The sequence below is a fragment of the Staurois parvus genome, unplaced genomic scaffold, assembly GCF_062004578.1.
Source record: "Staurois parvus isolate SC_StPar_1 unplaced genomic scaffold, SC_StPar_1.0 ptg000839l, whole genome shotgun sequence".
Lineage (NCBI taxonomy): Eukaryota > Metazoa > Chordata > Amphibia > Anura > Ranidae > Staurois > Staurois parvus.
Genome location: NW_028318635.1, coordinates 4,849,186 through 4,871,006, shown reverse-complemented (window position 1 = coordinate 4,871,006; position 21,821 = coordinate 4,849,186). Strand labels below are relative to the sequence as shown.

At 39.4% G+C, this 21,821-nt stretch overlaps 1 protein-coding gene across 1 annotated transcript in view; it reads right to left on the bottom strand.

Annotated features, from left to right (window-relative positions):
• Positions 1-21,821, bottom strand: part of ZZEF1 (zinc finger ZZ-type and EF-hand domain containing 1) — a 293,759-nt gene that overhangs the window by 179,496 nt on the left and 92,442 nt on the right. The window contains exons 14-21 of the mRNA XM_089655409.1: positions 14,157-14,251; positions 12,298-12,443; positions 10,702-10,835; positions 8,746-8,816; positions 5,563-5,677; positions 3,876-4,035; positions 2,297-2,418; positions 2,096-2,218 (exon numbers count right to left, since the gene is read on the bottom strand). Of these exons, the coding sequence (XP_089511535.1) occupies positions 2,096-2,218; positions 2,297-2,418; positions 3,876-4,035; positions 5,563-5,677; positions 8,746-8,816; positions 10,702-10,835; positions 12,298-12,443; positions 14,157-14,251 (966 nt within the window). The remainder of the gene's footprint in view (positions 1-2,095; positions 2,219-2,296; positions 2,419-3,875; positions 4,036-5,562; positions 5,678-8,745; positions 8,817-10,701; positions 10,836-12,297; positions 12,444-14,156; positions 14,252-21,821) is intronic.

Here is a 21,821-nt window from a genome sequence, read left to right as displayed (position 1 = left end):
ACTATAAAGTGGTTAAAAGGACCTCATTGCTGCAGCTGTAACCATGAGTTTGTTTTTTTTTGTTTTTTTTCTCCTTAATTTTTCTCTGTGTATATAGGACAGCCATATTTGCTACTCCCTGATTTGGCATACTACACAAAAGCTGGGCTTTACCGCACCTTCTCAAAAAAATCTTTGACAATTTAAAACAATGCATTTAATGTTTAGCTGATATCTGATGCAAAACAGGGACACATGAATGAGGTTCAGTCAAACGTAATGCAGGGTATTTGAAGGCTTCGCCTCAGCAGCACATACTAAAATTTCTTTCCCTTGGTAGAAAATACCCAGCACTTCAAAGTATGGACTAACATTTGACGCACTCCCCTTCATCCTTTGTGACAGCACTGGCCCTTTGCTCCTGGTGGCTGAATGGAGTAGCAAGGCAGGGAAGAAAGAAGAAACGTGCTGGGAACAGGGAAATAAAACAATTTGTATTGCAGTGCATGGTCAAAGCACAAGTTTGTTTTAATCGCCTCCCGCCCGCCATATAAGGAAATGATGGGCGCAAGGCGTTTCTCTTGTTCTGGGAGGACGTCATATGACGTCCTCCCACTCTAACTGCGCGTGCATGGCTCAGGGGGTGTGCAGCACGGTGATCGGTGGTGTGCTGTGTCCCTCAGACACAGCAGATCACCGATCAACGGAAAGAGCCGAAGACGTCGGCTTGGTCATGTGATCAGCTGTGTCCAATCACAGCTGATCGCATGTAAATAAGGAAATGCTGGTTATCGGTATTTCTCTCCACACCAGCTGTCACGTTGACAGAGGAGAGGAGAGCCGGTAAATCAGCATTCCTAAGAGGGGACATGTACACTGATCATCAAGGCACTGATTATCAGTGTGCCCTGATGATCAGTGTAGCCCCAGCAGTGCCACCTGTCAGTGTCCATCAATGCCAGCTGTCAGTGCTCAATGCCACCTGCCAATGCCCATCAGTGCCACATCAATGCCACATATCAGTGCCTACCAGTGCGTATCAATGCCACATATCAGTGCCCATCTGAGCTGCCTTTCAGTGCCACCTATCAATGCCAGTCAGTGCCACCTATCAATGTCAGTCAGTGCCACCTATCAGTGCTGCCAATCAGTGCCACCTATTAGTGCCAGCCAGTGCCGCCTATCAGTGCATGTCAGTGCCGTCTGTCAGTGCGTGTGAGTGCCGCTTAACAATGGCAGTCAGTGATGCTTATCAGTGCCAGTCAGTGCTGCCTATCAGGGCCAGTCAGTGCCACCTATCAGTGGCAGTCAGTGCCACCTATCAGTGCCATATATGAGTGCTGACCTTCAGTGCCCATCAGTGATGCCTGTCAATGCCCATCAGTACCACCTTACCAGTGCCTCATCAGTGCACATCAGTGCAGCCTATCAGTGCCCATCACTGTAGCCTCATTAGCGCACATCAGTGAAGGAGAAAAATAACTTATTTACAAAATGTTATAACAAGAACTAAGAAAAAACTTTTTTATTCAAAATTTTCAGTTGTTTTTGGTTTGTTTAGCAAAAAATAAAAAACCCAGAGGTGATTAAATACCACCAAAAGAAATCTCTATCTGTCTAAAAAAAAATATAAAAATTTCATATGGGTACAGTGTTCCATGACCGTGTAATTGTCATTCAAAGTGTGACAGCGCTGAAAGCTGAAAATTGGCCTGGGCAGGAAGGGGGTATAAGTGCCCTGTAGACAAGTGGTTAAAGAATAACTGCGTTTCTCCATTTAAAAAAACAACAAAACACTTTTATGCAGCTTCTCAAACTGTTTATTTCTCCTTCTAAACATTTAGTAGTAAAGCTCATGATACCACCAAGAGCTATAAATAACTTATGCCACTGCTACCTTTACAAGGTTATATCTGGGTATGCAAAGGCAATTGGTACAGACAAAATTAAATTCATAACCTTTGTGGCTAATGGGGCATATATTAAATGAGCGTTCTTACGGTGAAGTAAACTAAAAGCATATTTCCCTAAAAGCCACTGGGAAAATGATGTACTTCAATGGGGACACACAAAAGCCACATGCTCAAATGGGTTTTTAGTAAAGTAAATAAGTTACCTTGTTTGCACTTTCTGTGGGATCACCACATAGTTTCTTCAACAACTTGGTTAATTTGCTGAAACTCTGAAGTAATGAACAATGAGGAATATCAAGAGCACAAAACTCCAGCATGTAGGTCATCTGTCAAAGAAATGTAGTATTTAAATGATGTGAGTAAATCATCATACAATTAATAAGTAAGATTACAATTAGTCTTACCAGCTGACGTGTTGCCATGGCAAATACAGAATCACTCAACTTTTCAGTGATCTCCTTCCCACTACAATTACTCAGCAGATACTCCAGAACATTTTTAGTTTCTGACAGGAAAAGGTCAATATCTAGAAAGAAACAATTAACTAATTACAAATTAATGTCAAAATACACAAGCAATAGTGCTGTTGGAAGAAATGTAAAATCACAGCACGATACAGTGGTGTATTCAGCTAAGAAAATTATATCAGCTATTCTTATAAATATCAGTAAATGCAACACAACAAGCCTGTATAAGACAATAAGAAACATAAGAACAGTCTCTAAATCTCTCTATAAACTTAAATTCAGCAATTTGCCTTGCACTGCATTAAGAGAAGTGTGGGCACAGCAAGCAGGAAAGCTATTACGCAGCCTGCAGATGTCACTGCAGGAAGTCTTCTTAATTTCCCCTGGATGCAAAGAACTTAGGGCTTGGTAAAGGAACTGCTGCCAATCACCCTCAGGGGGCAGCTATGCAAGCCCCGGATATGTGTGTCACGTAAGAGGGCAGCTAGCAGGAAGAAGAGTATCAATTATTCCTGCTGAAGCTGCACCGCAATCAAAGTCAGATTGTCAAATGGGCTTGAGAGGAGGAGATGTTGGTGATCACTCTGGAGTGAAATGGCAAACTGACAAAAAGAGTCATGTGGGGTGGCTTCCAGAGCAGAAACTAGAAGCAAAAGGCTTACTATAAGAGCAACATGGAAGAATGTGAACTCAGGGTTGAAAACTTTGAATAGGAAAGTCACCTGTCATAACAAACTCAACCAGGTTTTTACCAACAATCACAACATAAATGATTATGGTTATGGAAATAGATAGGGACCATAGTTTTACTTGGAATTACCAAATAAAACAAACTGGGTGTTTATTGACAATAGACAACTACTGAAATAGAATAGGAAGTGGTAAGGGACAACATTTTGGAAGTATCACATCATTTAAGGCCTGCTCTAGCCTAACCTTTTAATAAGCAGAGATCACCGATGCAAAAATGCCCAGATCAAATTTAATAGAAACATGACTTGGTTAACCTGACAACAACCATCACTTTTTTGCCTACCTAATATGTGTTTCTGTCTTTTTAAAGAACACAAAGGCTGACAAAATGACAAATGTGATCATCAAGTCATAGTTGTTATCATGGGCGAATCTGCTTGTGGTCGATTTGCAGACACATTCTGAGAATACACCCGAAAATCCACACATTGACAACTTGAATGTTAATCCTATTGAAATAAATGGAAGGCAAATCTTGAAAATCAATTCTCTCTATTTTCAAGACTAAAAGGCAAAGGATTGTCAAGCAAAGGGTAAATGCAATGAAAAAAAAAAATATAGAAATATTAACAGTGTTTAGAGCCTAAAAACCCAAGTTTAGTCAAGAATTAAAAAAATAATATCAGCACATCATATTGACATATTTTTGAGTAAATGTACACTTTAAAATAAATCATTAAAGTAGCAAGAGGTGCAATAATGCAGTTCAATCAAATTTTAATACATTAATGGTTTACTTTTAGAAGATAGATCAAAAACTCACATTTAACCACCAATTCTCTTGCCATTAGCTGGGACACGGCATCTTCCCTCTTTAACTGACAAAAGCACCAAGATAGAAGACTGCCTTGCACTGCCCAAAACAATGAATGGAGGATTGTGCCACATTCTCCTTGGGCATCACGTAAAACCAGCATTTTACACTGCAACAAAAAGACATCCCAATAACAGATAATAGTATACATTACTGAAATACTAATTCTTTGAAAATTAAAACATCCACCCTCACACTGGGTTTTGCAGCGAGTTGGTCCTGTGAATGTATACTTTGAGTATAGCATGGGACACACACACACAGCATATGTTTTAGTTTCGTATGCTATTTTTCTGTCTGTAATTGTTTTTGGCTATGGCTTTGTGTATTGTAACTGGCTGAGCCAGCTCCTGCGTGGGCCAGGTTGTGTTACCTAAAACCTCAATTGAGTACTGTCCGTGATACTTTTTTTTATTTGCACTAACAAACAATTTTAAGGACAAGCTTTCGGGGAGTGTCCTCTTCTTCAGGTCAAAGCAGTACTGATCACAAAGGGTTAGAAGAGATGTTTTTGGAGTTGGAAGGAAAAAAAAAAAAAAAGGAGAACAGGTAAGATAAGACACAGAAAAAGCAAAGTTTGGGGAGGGGGGAGACTACACTCACAGAGGCAGTAATGCTTGAGGTGATAGAACTGTTGGATAATGAGTGAGGAATCCCATGTCCAAATTCAGGCCGTTATCTCTTGTGTCAAATAGAATTATCATTCTTAGTTCGAACGTTTTTCTTTCCTGGATGGATTTGAAATTTCCTTTAAGAACTAAAATATTGAGGTCTTCCATAGTGTGGTCTGGTTGTGCGAAATGCTGTCCCACAGGTGTGCAAAAGTCATCTTCTTTATGTTCCTTGATGGTATGTCTGTGCAAATTCATCCTTGTTTGTAACTTCTGTCCTCTTTCACCAACATAGGATCCTTTGTTACATTTTCTGCACCGGATAAGGTACACAACATTACTGGAGGTGCAGCTGTATGATCCGGAGATATTAAAGATCCCTTTTGAGTGTCTGACACTTTTGGATGGATTGATTTGGTTGCACAGTCTAATATCTCCGGATCATACAGCTGCACCTCCAGTGTTGTGTACCTTATCCGGTGCAGAAAATGTAACAAAGGATCCTATGTTGGCCCCCTTCCCGGAACTGCAAAATCACATATATATACATGATTTTGTGCACCCATGCCGCCCTGTAGCAGTGCTTCTGCTACAGGGCAAACGGGATGCGGTTATCACACATATTTGTTTACATAGCTTTCTCACTTCATTTGGAGAGAATGTAAACACAGGGGCAGGCTGCACCACGACTGATCACTGTGATAACCAATCAGAGGCTATCACAGTGATCAGGTGACCCAGAACCAAGATAAAAGTCCAGTTCAATATAAGCATACTGTTGGTGGGAAGGGGTTAAACATCAAAGACAGTTTTTAAATGAGGGGCTGTTGAAAATAGGACTTTAAACTTACTGTACATGTTAATGTATCAAGCGAATATAAACATTTTACAATTAAAAAGATCAACATAGACCACTAAGTAGTCAGATCATGCTTGTAATCTGAAAGTCAATTAAAGCCTATTTTTTTTTACACCCACAACTCAATGCTATCAAGTGACAGCTACAGAATATGTCAGAAAGCTACCTCTCTAATGGCCATTGCCAGAAGCTTCTCCATGACTGAGAGAACTTGGCTGATTTCAAAATCAGGGGGAATGTCTGCATCCGGTAGAAACAAAAGTCCACTTGGATCTTGTTCACTAAAACAAGATAAATAAAAAGCTTAATTTACAAATACATACATACGTAATTTGTTTAAAACAAGCGTTCAAAACATAACACTGAGTTTACGTAACTTACAATTAAAAGCATAATACGTATAAATTCATTGTTTGGTTGTTAAGCCCAACTTCGTGATGAAAAAAGTGTGGCATATCAATATTCACAAGCCTTCTCTAGAATAGGTTAAATAACACAGGGGGCTACCTGTGTCTATTAAATTTCACCAGTGAATCTCATCCCTAGTAAGAGCTAAGCACAGTCTAAGACCAAAAACTTAAATACTTGCTTCGTCATAAGCTATCACCAGGACTGTCTGCACTGGCCACAGCTTTCATACTAATGCACCCAGCAATTTAAATGTGCTTACACTTCCAATCACCCTGTGTATGCTGAGACTCTCCATTAGCAAGTGCTGGGGCTGTCCTTGAATGATTACACATGTGCTGCTAACACATTTACATTCAATTTTGCCCTTGGAGGATAAATATTCTAAATAACGTTCTTCTTACAGTGGTGCTACAATCTGAAGTTTGGTGCAATATATCAAAATTGCGTTGACAATTTTAGATGATTTTAAAGTAAATCAACACTGCTTGTTTTAAGATATTTTTTTTAAAGGACAAGTTCACCTTTTAACAAAAAATAATAAATGCACAATTTTTTTGCAAGTAGCCCCAACTGTCATACCTGCATACCTCTCCTACCACTGAGAATACGGAGCATCTGCCACCAGGTATACATACCTACACGCCCACTCTCCCACTCTGTGCTGTGGGAAACCTCCCTGCACCACTCCTGTGTGAACCCAGGCTATGACAAGCCTGGGTTTAAACAGGAGCAATGGAGAAACCACATGATATTTGGACAGGAATCACATTCTTGCTCAAACTGCATGCTATTCGTTAAGGTGCAATTTGCATCCATACATTCTGTAAAGCCTCAAATCGCACCACAAAGCATCAGTAATCGGTATAAAAAAAGGGTATCAGTGCATCCCTAGACAGGAGAGAATAAAGGAAATGAGACAGGACACCTGCAACACCCCTTCCAAGTTGTAGCTTAAATCTGAAGGCATGAACTCTAAAAGTTTTCTGATCAAAGGATCAGATAACTTAGCCTTAGACCAGTCAATCACAGTTTGACAGATCATGGTCACAGCTGGGCCTGCCAGAGAGAACAAGGCTCCAGAAAGGGTCTTCTCCATGCCCGTGCATGGGGTTCTTAAAGACAGGTGCATCCTCCACTGGTATAGTGGACACATTAAGATGGGACACTGCTGGATCCACAGAGGGTTCAGACCACTTTTTAAAAAAGTCCTCCTCAAACGATTAAATAACTGATAGATGCTTGGCAGATACATCTTGGTGGAAACATCTTGTTTGGATGTTTCCAGTATTCATAAAGGAAGACTGAGAAAATGGGTGCACTGGGAAGGTCTTGGTGGTTTCAGGTACTCTAAAGGATCCTTGACTGAGGACAGAATTGGTAGAGGCAACAGGCTGATCCTCTAGTTTCAAAAGTGGTGAGTACCAAATTAATAAGGGCCAAAACAATTTCTCAATTTTACATGCAGTAATGTGTACACAAACATCTTTACTCAGCAGTGAGGGTGCCAAACGCAGATGCTGGCATCAGCCAGGTTTAGAAAGCTGCATTTTTTCAAAAGGCTGTATGCGAGTGTGTATGTATGTATGTGAGTTTATGTATGTGTGTATTTAAGTGTATATTGTATGTATGAATTTGAGCTTATGTGCAGTAAGTATGTATGTGTGCATGTACGTGAAGTTTTGCAAGCAGCCCCATTCATGTCAAATAAGATGCAGTGGCTTCACAGACACAGCTGCTGCTCCTAATTTGACATTCACATGGGTGTGGGTCCCAAACCGCAGATAATGTACGTTCAGGGACCCATACTCACATACATGTCAGACTGGAAAGCAGAGATTGTGACTGTGCAGCCATTGTGTCCCCCCTGACATGAATGGACTGCCTGCATGGGTATTCACTGAACACCTGTGTACTTCCATGTGTGCAAACATGGCCCCCGCACAGGTATAGGTTTATGTACACCCATGTGAATGAAGCCTAACAGTAACATACAGACATACATATACACACACATGAAAATAAACAAACACACACACACAGTAAGAGGAATTATCCTAGACTGGCTCACAAGTTGTTCAAGTCCAATTCTTCTACAGGTGACAGTATATGCCTTCCTGTGTCCCTCAACAAATGGGAATAAAAATGTGTTACTTCTTGTAATACTATAAAACAAGCAAAAAAAAAAACAACAAAAAAAAAAACAAAACCTGCAGCTCACGTCTGAACAAAATGTAAAATATAAGAACAGGTCTGATGTGGTCTACCCAGTGCCAAAAAGTCACATGTGTAAAGTCTTAAAAAAATTGCAGTTTCTCTTTAAATATATGGGGTTTTTTTTGGGGGGGGGTTTAAACACTTAAGCGATATCCATGTTCCGATAGTAGATGCTTTCCAAATGTTGTGCTTTTTTCAAATGAGAAAAAAAAAAACTACACTTGGCTGAATACTGCCATACTATACATATTTCAGAATGCTTCTTAGTATATGACACCATACCTCAAGTTGCAGCAGATGTTGAATAATACAATATTACAATCGATTATTTCATACTTAATTTTTCACTCCTATCTTTTTCTATCATGTAAAAGAAAACCTGAGGCTAGCCAAACAAATATAGACTTCGAACAGATTCCTCAAAACGCACTAAACAGAGTGGACTATTAGCTGCCAGCTATTGTATTCTGCAGTAGACAGGACCTGTCTCTGCTAAATATCTGCACAGTGACATCTGACTCAATACAGTCCTTGTTCAGGAGACAATTTTAAAGATTTCATCAAGAAATGGGATGCCGAAAGGGCCACTCACAACTTAAATTTCTGCCAATTCAGCAAGGATTTGATAAAATGCAAGACATGTATGGCCAGCTTAAGCTAATTTTGATAGCAAAGTCTGAAAAAATATATATTTATCTATACCTCAGATTCAATCAGATCTTACCTGAAATAAGTACAGAGTGATTGGAAGGTAATGAGAACTGACTGTGGTTGCTTCTCTTCTGTGATCCTCTTCTAAAAAACACATGAGCAAAAAAAAAAAAAAAAATCAGTCAAATAAAGAATATATATTTATTATATAGCACCTCTAAAAACTTTCCCCCTTGGAAGTTTTCAAACTTCACTGTCAACCAACATTTACTCAGTAGACAATCCTTTTTTCTCTATGATCAACAGAAGTATCCTCTTTTACATCAAAGTAAAAAGACATCTCTGAAAAGTGGTTTACATTATTTACAAGGGAAATAAGTTTGGCAGAAATTACTTGACTATAGATGGGGCCTCTATCAGCTTTAATTTTGAACACTGCAATTTGCAAACACACTGGAGCTGAACAGAAAGATAGGAATACCATGTCTGGTTGAGGGGTAAAGCAAAAACCACCACAGAAAGGAAAGGGCTCTGGGCCTCAACACAACCTGTGGCTTTGAAGTACATGAGACACACCTTGGAGAGGTGAAGGTAACAAGAAAAACAACTTGTGAGAAAAGGTGAAAAAGGGAATATTCCTGATAGAATAAAAAAAAAGCAGTTTTTGAAGCCGCGAGATGACCACATGCAAAACGGGTCTTCGTGGTTTGCATTCTATAGTGATGGACCATGACTCTGGACCTGTATAGCACCCTGTGGGTAACTACACACGTTGCACCAAGTGCCAAGGAGAGCAACCAAGCAGGATCCAGTGCCCAAAGCAACATTACAGACCGTCCGCACAGTGTAGGGTCCCGATATGGCTCATATGGTTTTACCAAGGTTTCAGCAATCCGGATGCACTGCTTCTATTGTATTAGAAAAATTGCTTGAACAATTCAAGATAAAAAAAATACCCTAGTTAAGCGAAGAGTTATTTCTCCATCTAGGGAGAAGAGATCTAGCACCTTAGGACACTAGCAAAAAACAAAGGACTCACACAGAGTGGGGTAGGGCTATTGGGAAAAGTTCAGGGGCAAATCACCTGAAAATACTAACCTATAACCCAAGGTCTATGGATATCACACGCCTGTGTCTTGTACTGTGTAATTAGGACATCATGTGTTTTGCTTTATCCATTCTACCCTCTACCATTACAGGTGTTTCAGGGTCTACTAAAAAGAAGCATCTTCACAGCATAATTCTGCCACCACCACTGGACGTGTGCTCATATTATGAACATTAAACTTAACATTAGTAAAGAATCATTAGCAACAGAGTAGCCTCTGTGTGTTATCCTCACAAAGATGCTAAGGTTGGCTTTCAGTATTATCTAACAACCTAAAAACACCTGCTGTGTTTTTACAGAGCTCTCAGGTTACAAATATCCGTTCTAATAGAAAAACATAGGGCCTGAAAATTACTTTCTTCAAAATGCTTACAGATACAGAGGTGAATGGGGGCTTTTCCAGAACCTGTAAATACTTACCTGTCAATCACTTATGGTGGATAGCCTGTTTTTGGCAGATCTACAGCTGTGCCATACACTACTACTTACAGATTTATTTGTACTCCAAAATATATTCAGTGGTTTTTAAATGGTTCTGGTACTCATCCCCAACCTTTTGGATACACATGTATTTATAGAACATTCACTTCAAAATGCATGGCTACACACAGTTGGCCTCCATTTCACCAGTAATGTGACTAACGTGAAAAGAATTGGCTGCACCAATGAGGACTATGGTGTGTCATTTTAAAGGTGGTGTATACTAATGGGATCTATTTTAGGTTTATGGGTTTTATAGCATAGTTAATCTAAATCACTTTGTAGATGTCAGCTTTCACTTACACATGAAACAATCTATTTTTTAGTGTTAAAAAAAGTAAGATGTGCCATTTCCTATAGCAACAAAGGAGAGTTCACCTTGTGATCTTGTTTCAGCAAAAACAAATGTGCTCACTTGCTAAGAACAAAACATATTCATACCATTAAGGAGAACAGGCGATCACGTCTAGCCATGCGATCAGGAAAAAAAATAGCAGCTCCGTTCAGTAAAGTGTTTGTAATTTCCTCTTTAAGGGCTTTAGAATACAGAGTTGACGTGTCCATGTTGTCCATAGCTGAAATATAATACAAATCAGGCATATACTTCCTATGATATTATTTTAGGTTTGTGGCCCTACATAAACCTCTTTAGGACTTATTGACAGTGCCGTAAACAATGCATTTACAAGCATTTGTATTTACAGATCTGAAAGAAGCTGCATTCTTTTAAATGTAGAGATTCACACAGGTTCTTAAACATGCACTGCATTCAGATCTGTAACACAAAATCCAAAAATCTGCGCCTGAGGACATATATGTATGCCTGAAGCAGGCATTGGAATGGATAAAAAAAAAAAAAAAAAGACAGTTTTACACAGGTATTTTCTGATCATTATACATGAACTTTTGTGCTGGGAAAAAAACAAACATTCATAATAAGATCAGCAAAATTTTTACAACCATGTGAATGTAGTCTAACCATTTACAAGATCCCTGCAGGTATTTCCCCGTAGTTAAACTCTCTCTTGTCATGTGCCTATTACAAACATTATTACAAAGCCACATATGTTGAATATCTGTTGAACTTTTAGAAACTCTTGACCGTGACTCTGGAGTACCCGGTTGGCCAGTCAGTAATAGGTGCTATAAGGACACCTAAAGCCCATGCTTTGCCCACCAGTTTGTAAGGGATACCAGAGACGGTTAAACTGCAATACAGATTGTGAGAGAAAAGTGCTAATAAAACTGGTGCATTTGTCTTTGGTCTGCTACGATTTTCTTAACGAAAATCTACATAAATAATCCAGTATACCCTCACCAACATTTAAAGCAAAAAGTCTGTGTTCAGCTATTGGAAACCATTATCTACTTGTTGATTACATTTCATTATTTTCTAACAGATACACAATGTTATTATTTATAGTATTTTGAATATTTTGAATATGAATAGGAACATGCATGCTAAGGTTAAATTGGACAATACACAGCTGAAAAACATCTAAAATCTATAATAATAATAAACTTTATTTTATATAGCGCCTTTAAAAGGTAACTTCTCAAAGCACTTTACAAAGAAAACACAAGCAATACACAGGATAAAATAAAGGAAAAAAGGGACAATTACGTGAAAGCTTATCTAAAGAAAACGTTTTTAGATTTGATTTGAATGAGTTTAGAGAATGACCCTCTCAGGTTCTCTAGAAGTGAATTCCAGAGTTTTACAGCATAGCAGGAGAAGGCTGCATCTCCCATCGAGTGTAGGTGAGTAGGGCGGACAAACAGAAGACCAGAATTTGAGGAGCTGAGGGTATGAGGGGGGTCGCAAGTTGATAAAAGTTCAGAGAGATAATGGGGTGCCAAGCCATGAAGAGCCTTATAGGTGACCAAGAGGATTTTAAAGTCTATGTGAAACCTGATTGGTAGCCAGTGCTAGGACACCAGGATAGGGGCAATATGATCACTTGTACCAGACCTAGTCTGGTGCACGTAGAACAGATGACAGGTGTATTATAAAACATGAAAGTTTTTTTTTCTTACCATCACACAAGTGTGTGTACAGTTCCTGAGCAGACTGGGCTTGGCTCGGATTATTAGGAGCAGGATTTCCTGTTGTCAGTACACTGAAGCAACTCTGGAGTAACTGAAGCAGGATAGTCTGAGCACAGATGCATTCCTCTCTTTGCCTTCAGGGAAAATAAAACCTATATTTAATTTGAATGAATCAAAATAAAGATCCCCAAATTATGTAAAGATTTTTACATAATTGTGCTTTTTAGTCTATAGATTGATTAGATTTACTTCAGGATAAAAAAAAAAAAAAAAAAAAAAAAAAAGATCTTGCAAGTTAAATAACAACACAAACGAATCTTTTGAATCCATGGACTCAACCTCATGTTACAGTTGTATGGTTTGGTCTCAAGTTTACTAAATATTACAGCAATGACAGCCTCCATATTTTCCTATAAAAGGTTTCCTTGGTGCATTGTACCGGTTGACATTTGAAATACTGCAATAAATATTTTGGGTTTTTTTTTTAGCTCACTGGGCAACAGGGCACATCTCTCAGGCATGATACCTGCCTATGAAAGGTTGGACATAAAGGAATTAGTACACCAATAAATCTTGAAAATTGGCATTGGAATATTTCATCAATAACTAATTACACCATAAGGATATATGCAGCGTCATGCCAAATAGACGACCTATAATTTGGGGTCTAGGGATTTGGTAGGAGGCTGATTATATTGGTGGTGGATGCACTTCTCACAATGGATTGAAGTTGATGGATACTTTTTTCATGGGAAAACTTTAATGATTTGGACTTTTTATTATATGTCAGATTAGGATACATCACATTGATTCGAGTATTTATTATTTTTTTATTATATAACTTATTTATTTGCAGCGCAACTTGTTTATGATAGTACAATTTAAACACACTGTTATAATAGGGCTAAAAGGAAACAGACTAATGTTCAAAGAGACCCCGAGGGCCACACAGAATATGCCAAAAGGGCCGCAGGTTGCGCTCCGGACCCCAGAAGATCAGGGAGACTTTAAAATGGTACTTCAATTTCAATTAAGTACGTATCAGTTATGGCACATTGCATCCTGAGTGCAATCCTCTATTTTCTATTCATGACTGTAGGTTTACCGATTACAGGGGTGACAATTTTCTGCATAAAGGGCATTCCCAAGACCTCACCTAATTATTATTATTATTTCAGGTACTTATATAGCGCCGTCAATTTACGCAGCGCTTTACACATATATATATTGTACATTCACATCAGTCCCTAACCCTCAAGGGGCATACAATCTAAGGTCCTTAACTCACATTCATACATACGCATACTAGGGCCAATTTAGACCAGATCCAATCAACCTACCAGCATGTCTTTTGAAGTGTGAGAGGAAACCGGAGTACCCGGAGGAAACCCACGCAGGCACAGGGAGAACATGCAAACTCCAGGCAGGTGGTGCCGTGGCTGGGATTCGAACCAACGACCCTAGTACTGCCAGGCGGAAGTGCTAACCATTTAGCCACTGTGCTGACCTTTGCATGACAAAAAAAGGCTTATTTTCCACAAAATACCAGTGCAGGAATATGCTCTCATGACACTGAGTACCCCTGCTGCCCGCCCACTTACAGAGAAGAAAGTCAGGAAGAAGACTGGAGCAGTCACATGACTGCAAGTAAAAGGTAGGGGTTCCCCCATACATAGTAAGACTAACACTGTTCTTGTCTAGCCTCCTATAGCCCTAAGCATATAGCTCAGAGTTTTCCTGTCCTTGTCAAAGAACATTTAGAGAAAGTACACTTTACAGAGTAAACAAAAGACACACAAACTACGGGAATCATATACAAAATTATTTTGCGAAGTTCAAAAACTTACATATCTTGTAGCTTTTTGTAACACTTCCAGAGCAGCTCCAAATTTAGGCACGATAAATCGAGAAGAGATCGATGCCTTGATTGATTTTCTTTTTCCTGCACAAAAAAAGAATATTGTATAGTTGCACAGCTACACAAGCCATTTTAAATATACATTACAAATTACTGTTCCATATCTCAAAAAATCCTTGTCATCTAAATAACTTAATTGGAGAGCATCTTTTTTTCTCACAAACATTGCTGTTTCTCTTTAAAAGAAACCTGTGATTTGCCTGTGGATGGCAAAAGGAACAGATTCACATTAACGGTGGCTACACTAGAGTCTAATTCCAGGGTTAAATAGTTTGTTTGGACCAAGCTGGTGCTAACAAAATATTTCCTTCACTAATACATGCACCTGCTGTTAGTGCTGTATATTTGTATGTAGTGAATGTTACATACCAGCAGCAGTACAGGAACTTCCTGTCCTGTTCTCAAAAAAAAAAAATCAATTTGGGCTGAGCACTTCTCAGCCATTCCCAAAACGTTTTGCATTTTTTTGCATGAACTGGTAAACTGTGGTGGAGAGGCAGGCGGATGACCTCACAAATTCCACCTCAGCCAATCAGAGGAGGCCTACTTACTGCCCGTCGTGTAAGAGTGTAAAGTTAAAAGGGTGCAAAAATCAACCTGCGTGCACTTCTATTTATACAAAAATGACAACCACCTCAATTTATAACAAGCTTTTGAAGGTGCACACGAAAGGGCATTGCACATTGCAAACAAACATATAATTTTTCAGCAAATGTGTGTAACTAAAACCTGTTTTTTTAAAAAAATTGTTGAGTGTGAATTTTTTTTTTTTGTAGGCTTGCTGGTAAGTGTGCTGGGAAATGTTATGCTTGTTTGTACAGTGCAGGGGTGTTTGCCATTCTTGTAAAACTTATTCATTGGATTTGGCGTGGGGACACATTATACGCTTTCCAACTCCCATTGTGCTCTTGCTGGGCTTCTAATGTGTCCCTCCGTCCAGGCTTACCTGCCCTTAATTTATCCACTGCTATACAGTATATGCTTTAACTTTGTGATTCTCAAATGTAAAGGCTAAGGTCTCCTTTTATCCTTTTATTAAAAAATAATAAATACACATCTTTTTGCAGGTAAAAAAAAAAATGTGCATTTGTTTATTTATTTTTTTTAACCAGGAGCCTGCAAATTACTGCACCTGCAGTCAGCAGATTGGTGGTGAAATGTCAGGCTTCTGCACACACTGCCTACAGCTCTGTTGCCTGTACCTCTGTATAGCCATAGGCAGCGTGAATGAACTATGGGGCACGCTGATCAATACACCTGTAGTTCATTCAATTTACAAATCTGTCTGCTGCAGTGGCGGACAGGACTTTTAGTTCTTTCATTCACAGATTCCTCTGAATAAATGATGTGGCTCTGTGGGCATAGCCCCACACAGTTGCACTGTTTTCAAAATATGACAGCGGGTTGTGGGGAGAGGAACTCTGGCTTCAACATATACATATGCAAATGTGTGCAATTAAAACCTCTGTTTTTTTAACATACATTGTTAGACAGTGCCAATTTGGCTTTTTTTTTTTTTTTTTGCAGGCTAGCTGGTAAGTGTGCTGAGGAATTTTCTTTTTGTACTGCTTTTCGATTTGTAATATATACAGTATATACAGCGGGTACAATAAGTATTGAACACGTCACCATTAAGTACACCAGATAAGTATATTTCTAAAGGTCCTACTGACATGAAATTTTCACCACAGTTCAGAAATTAAGTTATGTGTAATAATATGGAATGACACAGGGAAGAAATATTGAACACATGAAGAAAGGGAGGTGCAAAAAGGCATAGACACCAGCAGAAACCTATCAGTAATTAGAAAGCAATCCTACCCCTTGTCAGTGCACATTAATATCAGTTGGTCCAGTCTCAACTGATGGCTTAAAAAAAAGGTGTCTCATTACCAAGTGTCACACAAAAAAATATTTCATGAAGGGTAAAGGCAAAGAGCTCTCTCAAAACCTTTGCAACATTATTGTTGCAAAACATACTGATGTCATTGGTTACAGAAGGATTTCTAAACTTCTGAATGTTCCAGTGAACACTGTTGGGGCCATATATGGAAGTGGAAAAAACATTATTTCACCATAAACTAGCCACGATCAGGTGCTTCTCGCAAGATTTCTGACAGAGTAAAAAGAATTATCAGATTTGTCCAAGAGCCAATGACCACTTGTGGAGAGCTTCAAAAAGACTTGGAATTAGCAGGTACAATTGTTTCAAAGAAAACAATAAGTAATGCAATCAACTGCCATGGCCTGTATGCACATTCACCACGCAAGACTCCATTGCTGAAGAAAAAACATGTTGAAGTTCATTTAAAGTTTGCTGCACAACATTTAAAAAAGCCTGTGAATTACTGGGACAATATACAGGTGAAACTCGAAAAATTAGAATATCGTGCAAAAGTTCATTTATTTCAGTAATGCAACTTAAAAGGTGAAAGTAATATATGAGATAGACTCATAACATGCAAAGCAAGATAGTTCAAGCCTAGAGTTGTCATAATTGTGATGATAATGGCTTACAGCTCATGAAAACCCCAAATCCACAATCTCAGAAAATTAGAATATTACATGCAATCAATAAAACAAGGATTGTACATAGAACAATATCGGACCTCTGAAAAGTATAAGCATGCATATGTACTCAGTACTTGGTTTGGGCCCCTTTTGCAGCCATTACTGCCTCAATGCGGCGTGGCATGGAAGCTATCAGCCTGTGGCACTGCTGAGGTGTTATGGAAGACCAGGATGCTTCAATAGTGGCCTTCAGCTCTTCTGCATTGTTCGGTCTCATGTCTCATCTTTCTCTTGGCAATGCCCCATAGATTCTCTATGGGGTTCAGGTCAGGCGAGTTTGCTGGCCAATCAAGCACAGCAATCCCACGGTCATTGAACCAAGTTTTGGTGCTTTTTGCAGTGTGGGCATGTGCCAAGTCCTGCTGGAAAATGAAGTCAGCATCCCCATAAAGCTCGTCTGCGGAAGGAAGCATGAAGTGCTCCAAAATCTCCTGGTAGATGGCTGCGTTGACCCTGGACTTAATGAAGCACAGTGGACCAACACCAGCAGATGACATGGCTCCCCAAATCAACACAGACTGTGGAAACTTCACACTGCACTTCAAGCATCTTGCAGTGTGTGCCTCTCCATTCTTCCTCCATACTCAGGGTCCTTGGTTTCCAAATGAGATGCAAACGTTGCTCTCATCAGAAAAGAGGACTTTGGACCACTGAGCAACAGACCAGGTCTGTTTTTCTTTAGCCCAGGTAAGACGCTTCTGACGTTGTTTGTTGTTCAGGAGCGGCTTGACAAGAGGAATACGACATTTGAAGCCCATGTCCAGGATTCGTCTGTGTGTGGTGGCTCTTGATGCACTGACTCCAGCCTCAGTCCACTCCTTGTGAAAGTCCCCAACACTTTTGAATGGTCTTTTCCTGACAATCCTCTCCAGGCTGTGGTCATCCCTGCTGCTTGTGCACCTTTTCTTTCACACTTTTCCCTTCCACATAACTTTCTATTAATGTGCTTTGATACAGCACTTTAGGAACATCCAACTTCTTTTGCAATTACCTTTTGAAGCTTTCCCTCCTTAAGGAGGGTGTCAATGATGGTTTTCTGCACAACTGTCAGGTCAGCGTCTTTCCCATGATTGTGATTACTACTGAACCAGACTGAGAGACCATTTAAAGGCTCAGGAACCCTTTGCAGGTGTTATGGCTTAATTAGCTGATTAGAGTGGGACACTTTGAGCCTAGAATATTGCATCTTTTCACAATATTCAAATTTTCTGAGATTGAGGATTTGGGGTTTTCATGAGTTGTAAGCCATAATCATCACAATTATGAAAAATCACGACTTTAACTATCTTGCTTTGCATGTAATGAGTCTATCTCATATATTAGTTTCACCTTTTAAGTTGCATTACTGAAATAAATGAACTTTTGCACGATATTCAAATTTTTCGAGTTTCACCTGTAGTTTGGTAAGAAGAGAACTCTTTGGATGTCAAAATTCACAGCATGTTTGGAGGTCAAATGGCACTGCACATCACCCCAAAAACACCGTACCAACAGTGGAGTTTGGAGGTGAGAACATCATGGTGTGTGGATGTTTCTCAGCATATAGTACTGGCAAACTTCAGATCATTGAAGGAAGGATGAATGGAAAAATGTACCAAGACATTCTTGATAAAAATCTGCTGTCATCCACCGGGATGATGAAGATGAAACGATGGTGGACATTTCAGTAAAGCCAAGGAAACTCTCTGCAAATACAGTGACTCAGGTGTGGCAGGACACCAGAAACTACCCCAAAATGACTATTTAGAAAAAATTAAAACCCCCAAGGTTTTTGGCAAAGGGTATAGGAAAAATGAGGAAAGAAATTTAAATACAAAATTTTCAGCAAAAACCCAAGTGGTTAATGGTTACAGGCACAGAAGGCATTAAAAACCTGACATCATTACCCCATCCTTCACCCCCCCCCCCCCCCCGTAGTCACAATTCAGACCAATTTCAAACCTATGGTGACAAAGAAGCCAAATTTTGATTGGGAATAGTGACGCTGATTTTTTTTGTAAATGAACTCCCCACTTGTAAGTGTGGATTACATTTTTTCATTAAACCCTGTCATGGAAACATACAGACTACATGTAAACAGAAAGGTCCTCCTCTATTTCACTGTATTTCTTGCTTCTGTCTGCCAAAAGCAGCTTGCTATGCCATTTATTATGCCTACCAAAATATCAACAATACAATCATGAATATGTGCTATAGATAACTGACAATAAAGCTTAACAACTTGACACCTACATCACAGTACAGTACATATACTGCAGCGGGGAATCAGGTGCAGACAGTCACATATACAGTGCTGAGCTTAAATGAGTACACCCTAACAGATTTGTCAGAAAACCTTTCCTTTCCCTTCAGAACATTTTCTATGCTGACACTATACTACAAAATACTCCCACAAATGCGGGCCATTGATTGCAAACAAGATTTGTTACTTTGCACACACAAAAAATTATTTTCCTAACAAATTAATTCAAGATCATATTGCAAAAATAAATACACCCCAATGAAAGTCTTTGGAGCAAAGCTTAATGTTATGCAGGCCATAGATGGGGAGAAAAAACGGCAGATTTTTCTTTTAAAAAACGAAAATTCGGTCGTTCAAGCGGCCGACGTTACCATCAATGGTAAAAAAAATCGGCCGATTTTCATCCCTTCTACAGCTGGCAAAAAGTGTCCCTGCAGAGAGCTCCGCTATTTCTGACAGTTCTCTGACAGTTCCTTCACATGTACAGCGGTTGAAACATTGTATCTATTTGTTTCCATTTAGGATACAGATGTTTTTATTCGGAAACAAATAGATACAATGTTTCAACCGCTGTAAATGTCAAAGAACTGTCAGAGAACTGTCAGAAATAGCGGAGCTCTCTGCAGAGATACTTTTTGCTGGACTGGAATTCTTCTTATTTTCATCCTACTTCTTCTTCATCCTCATCCTCTTCTTCATCCTCATCCTCTTCTTCTTCTTCTTCTTCATCCTCTTCTTCTTCTTCTTCATCCTCTTCTTCTTCTTCTTCTTCTTCATCATCCTCTTCTTCTTCTTCTTCATCCTCTTCTTCTTCTTCTTCATCCTCCTCCTCTTCTTCTTCTTCTTCTTCATCCTCCTCTTCTTCTTCTTCATCCTCTTCTTCTTCTTCTTCTTCATCCTCCTCCTCTTCTTCTTCTTCCTCTTCTTCTTCTTCTTCTTCATCCTCCTCCTCTTCTTCTTCTTCTTCTTCATCCTCCTCTTCTTCTTCTTCTTCTTCTTCTTCTTCATCATCCTCATCCTCTTCTTCTTCATCTTCTTCATCCTCATCCTCTTCTTCATCCTCATCCTCTTCTTCTTCCTCTTCTTCATCCTCATCCTCTTCTTCTTCCTCATCCTCTTCTTCTTCCTCATCCTCTTCTTCATCATCATCCTCATCCTCTTCTTCCTCATCCTCATCTTCTTCTTCTTCATCCTCATCTTCATCCTCATCCTCTTCTTCTTCTTCATCTTCTTCCTCTTCTTCTTCTTCATCCTCTTCTTCATCCTCTTCCTCTTCTTCTTTTTCTTCTTTTTGTCTTCCTCTTGCAGGTCACTGCTCATGCGCAGATTTTTTATCGGTAAAAAATCGGCCGATTTGCCCACTAATTGCCGCGAAAATCGGCCGATCGGCAAAATCGGCCGATTTTTTTCCAACTTTACCGAAAAACAAAAACGGCCGACCAAATCGCCCACTAACGATCCGAAAATCGGCCGACTTTATTTTCGGCCGATTTTCGACCCATCTATGGCCTGCATTAGGCAACAAAATCCTAATTAACAAGAATTCAACTACAGGTGACTCTAATTATTCATTAAACAGGTGTCCAGAAGACAGCTGATTATAAAAGGGCGTTGTCAACAAAGAAAACCCCTTCCCATTTCATGCTGTCAGCAATGGCACCACATGGAAGAAGAAGTAGAAAAGCCAAACTGGGATGACGGTTTCCTGTGACACAATATGGCGTAAACTGCTGCGGAATGGCATGCATGGGTATCGTCCACGAAGGAAGCCTCTCCCTAAAGTCCATGTACAAGAAAGCCTGCCTAGAATTTGCCAGGGTCCATGCTGAAAGAGAAGAAAACTACTGGGACTCTGTACTGTGGAGTGATGAGACCAAGATAAATGTTTTTGGAACTGACGGCTTTAAAACTGTATCACAAACTGTATCACAGGTGAGGAGTACAAAGAAAAATATATGGTGCCTAAACATGGTGGTGGCAGTGTCCTTCCTAGGGCTACATGAGTGCTGCTGGTGTCAGGGAGCTGAATTTCACTGATGGTATCATGAATTCACAGATGTACTGCTCAATACAGAAAGAGAAGATGTTACCATCACTCCGTGCTCTTGGTTGTCATGCACTTTTCCAACATGACAATGGTCCAAAACACACATCTGAGGCCACTGCTGCATTTCTAGAGAACAGGGTGAAAGTGATTCAGTGGCCAAATATATCTCCTGATCTGAACAACACCTATATGGAATTCTGAAGAGACAGGTTGAGCATCACTCTTTATGCAGCATCCAGGCTCTAAAAGAGGTAATTCTTGAAGACTGGAAAAAGGCTGATGTTGCAATATTACAAATCACGGAGGTCATACAAAATACTAGATATGGTAGTTTTTTCTGTGTGGTGTATTCATTTCTGCATCAACTATTTGAGTAAAATTGAATATTTTCTAATCTAAGTTATATTATTAACCTTACTTTCATGTAATGAGCTAAACAAATGTTCTATAAAACTCAGTTTTGTCAAAATTTTGGAAATTGTTCTTGTTTTCATTGAGATATTGATTAAAATCTTACTTTACAAAAAGGGTGTATTCATTTATGCTGAGCACTGTATATAGGAGATTGCTTTCTTCCAGGTCTGCAGGCATTTGCATGCGCGCCCCCTGCCGACCTGTGCTTTGATTGGACATAGCACTAGTTTGGCACCTGATTTCAGCCAATGATTGTGGCTGACATCAGCTAATCAGCTGTGCCCAAAAAAGTACAGTAAAAATGTATATACTTATAAATA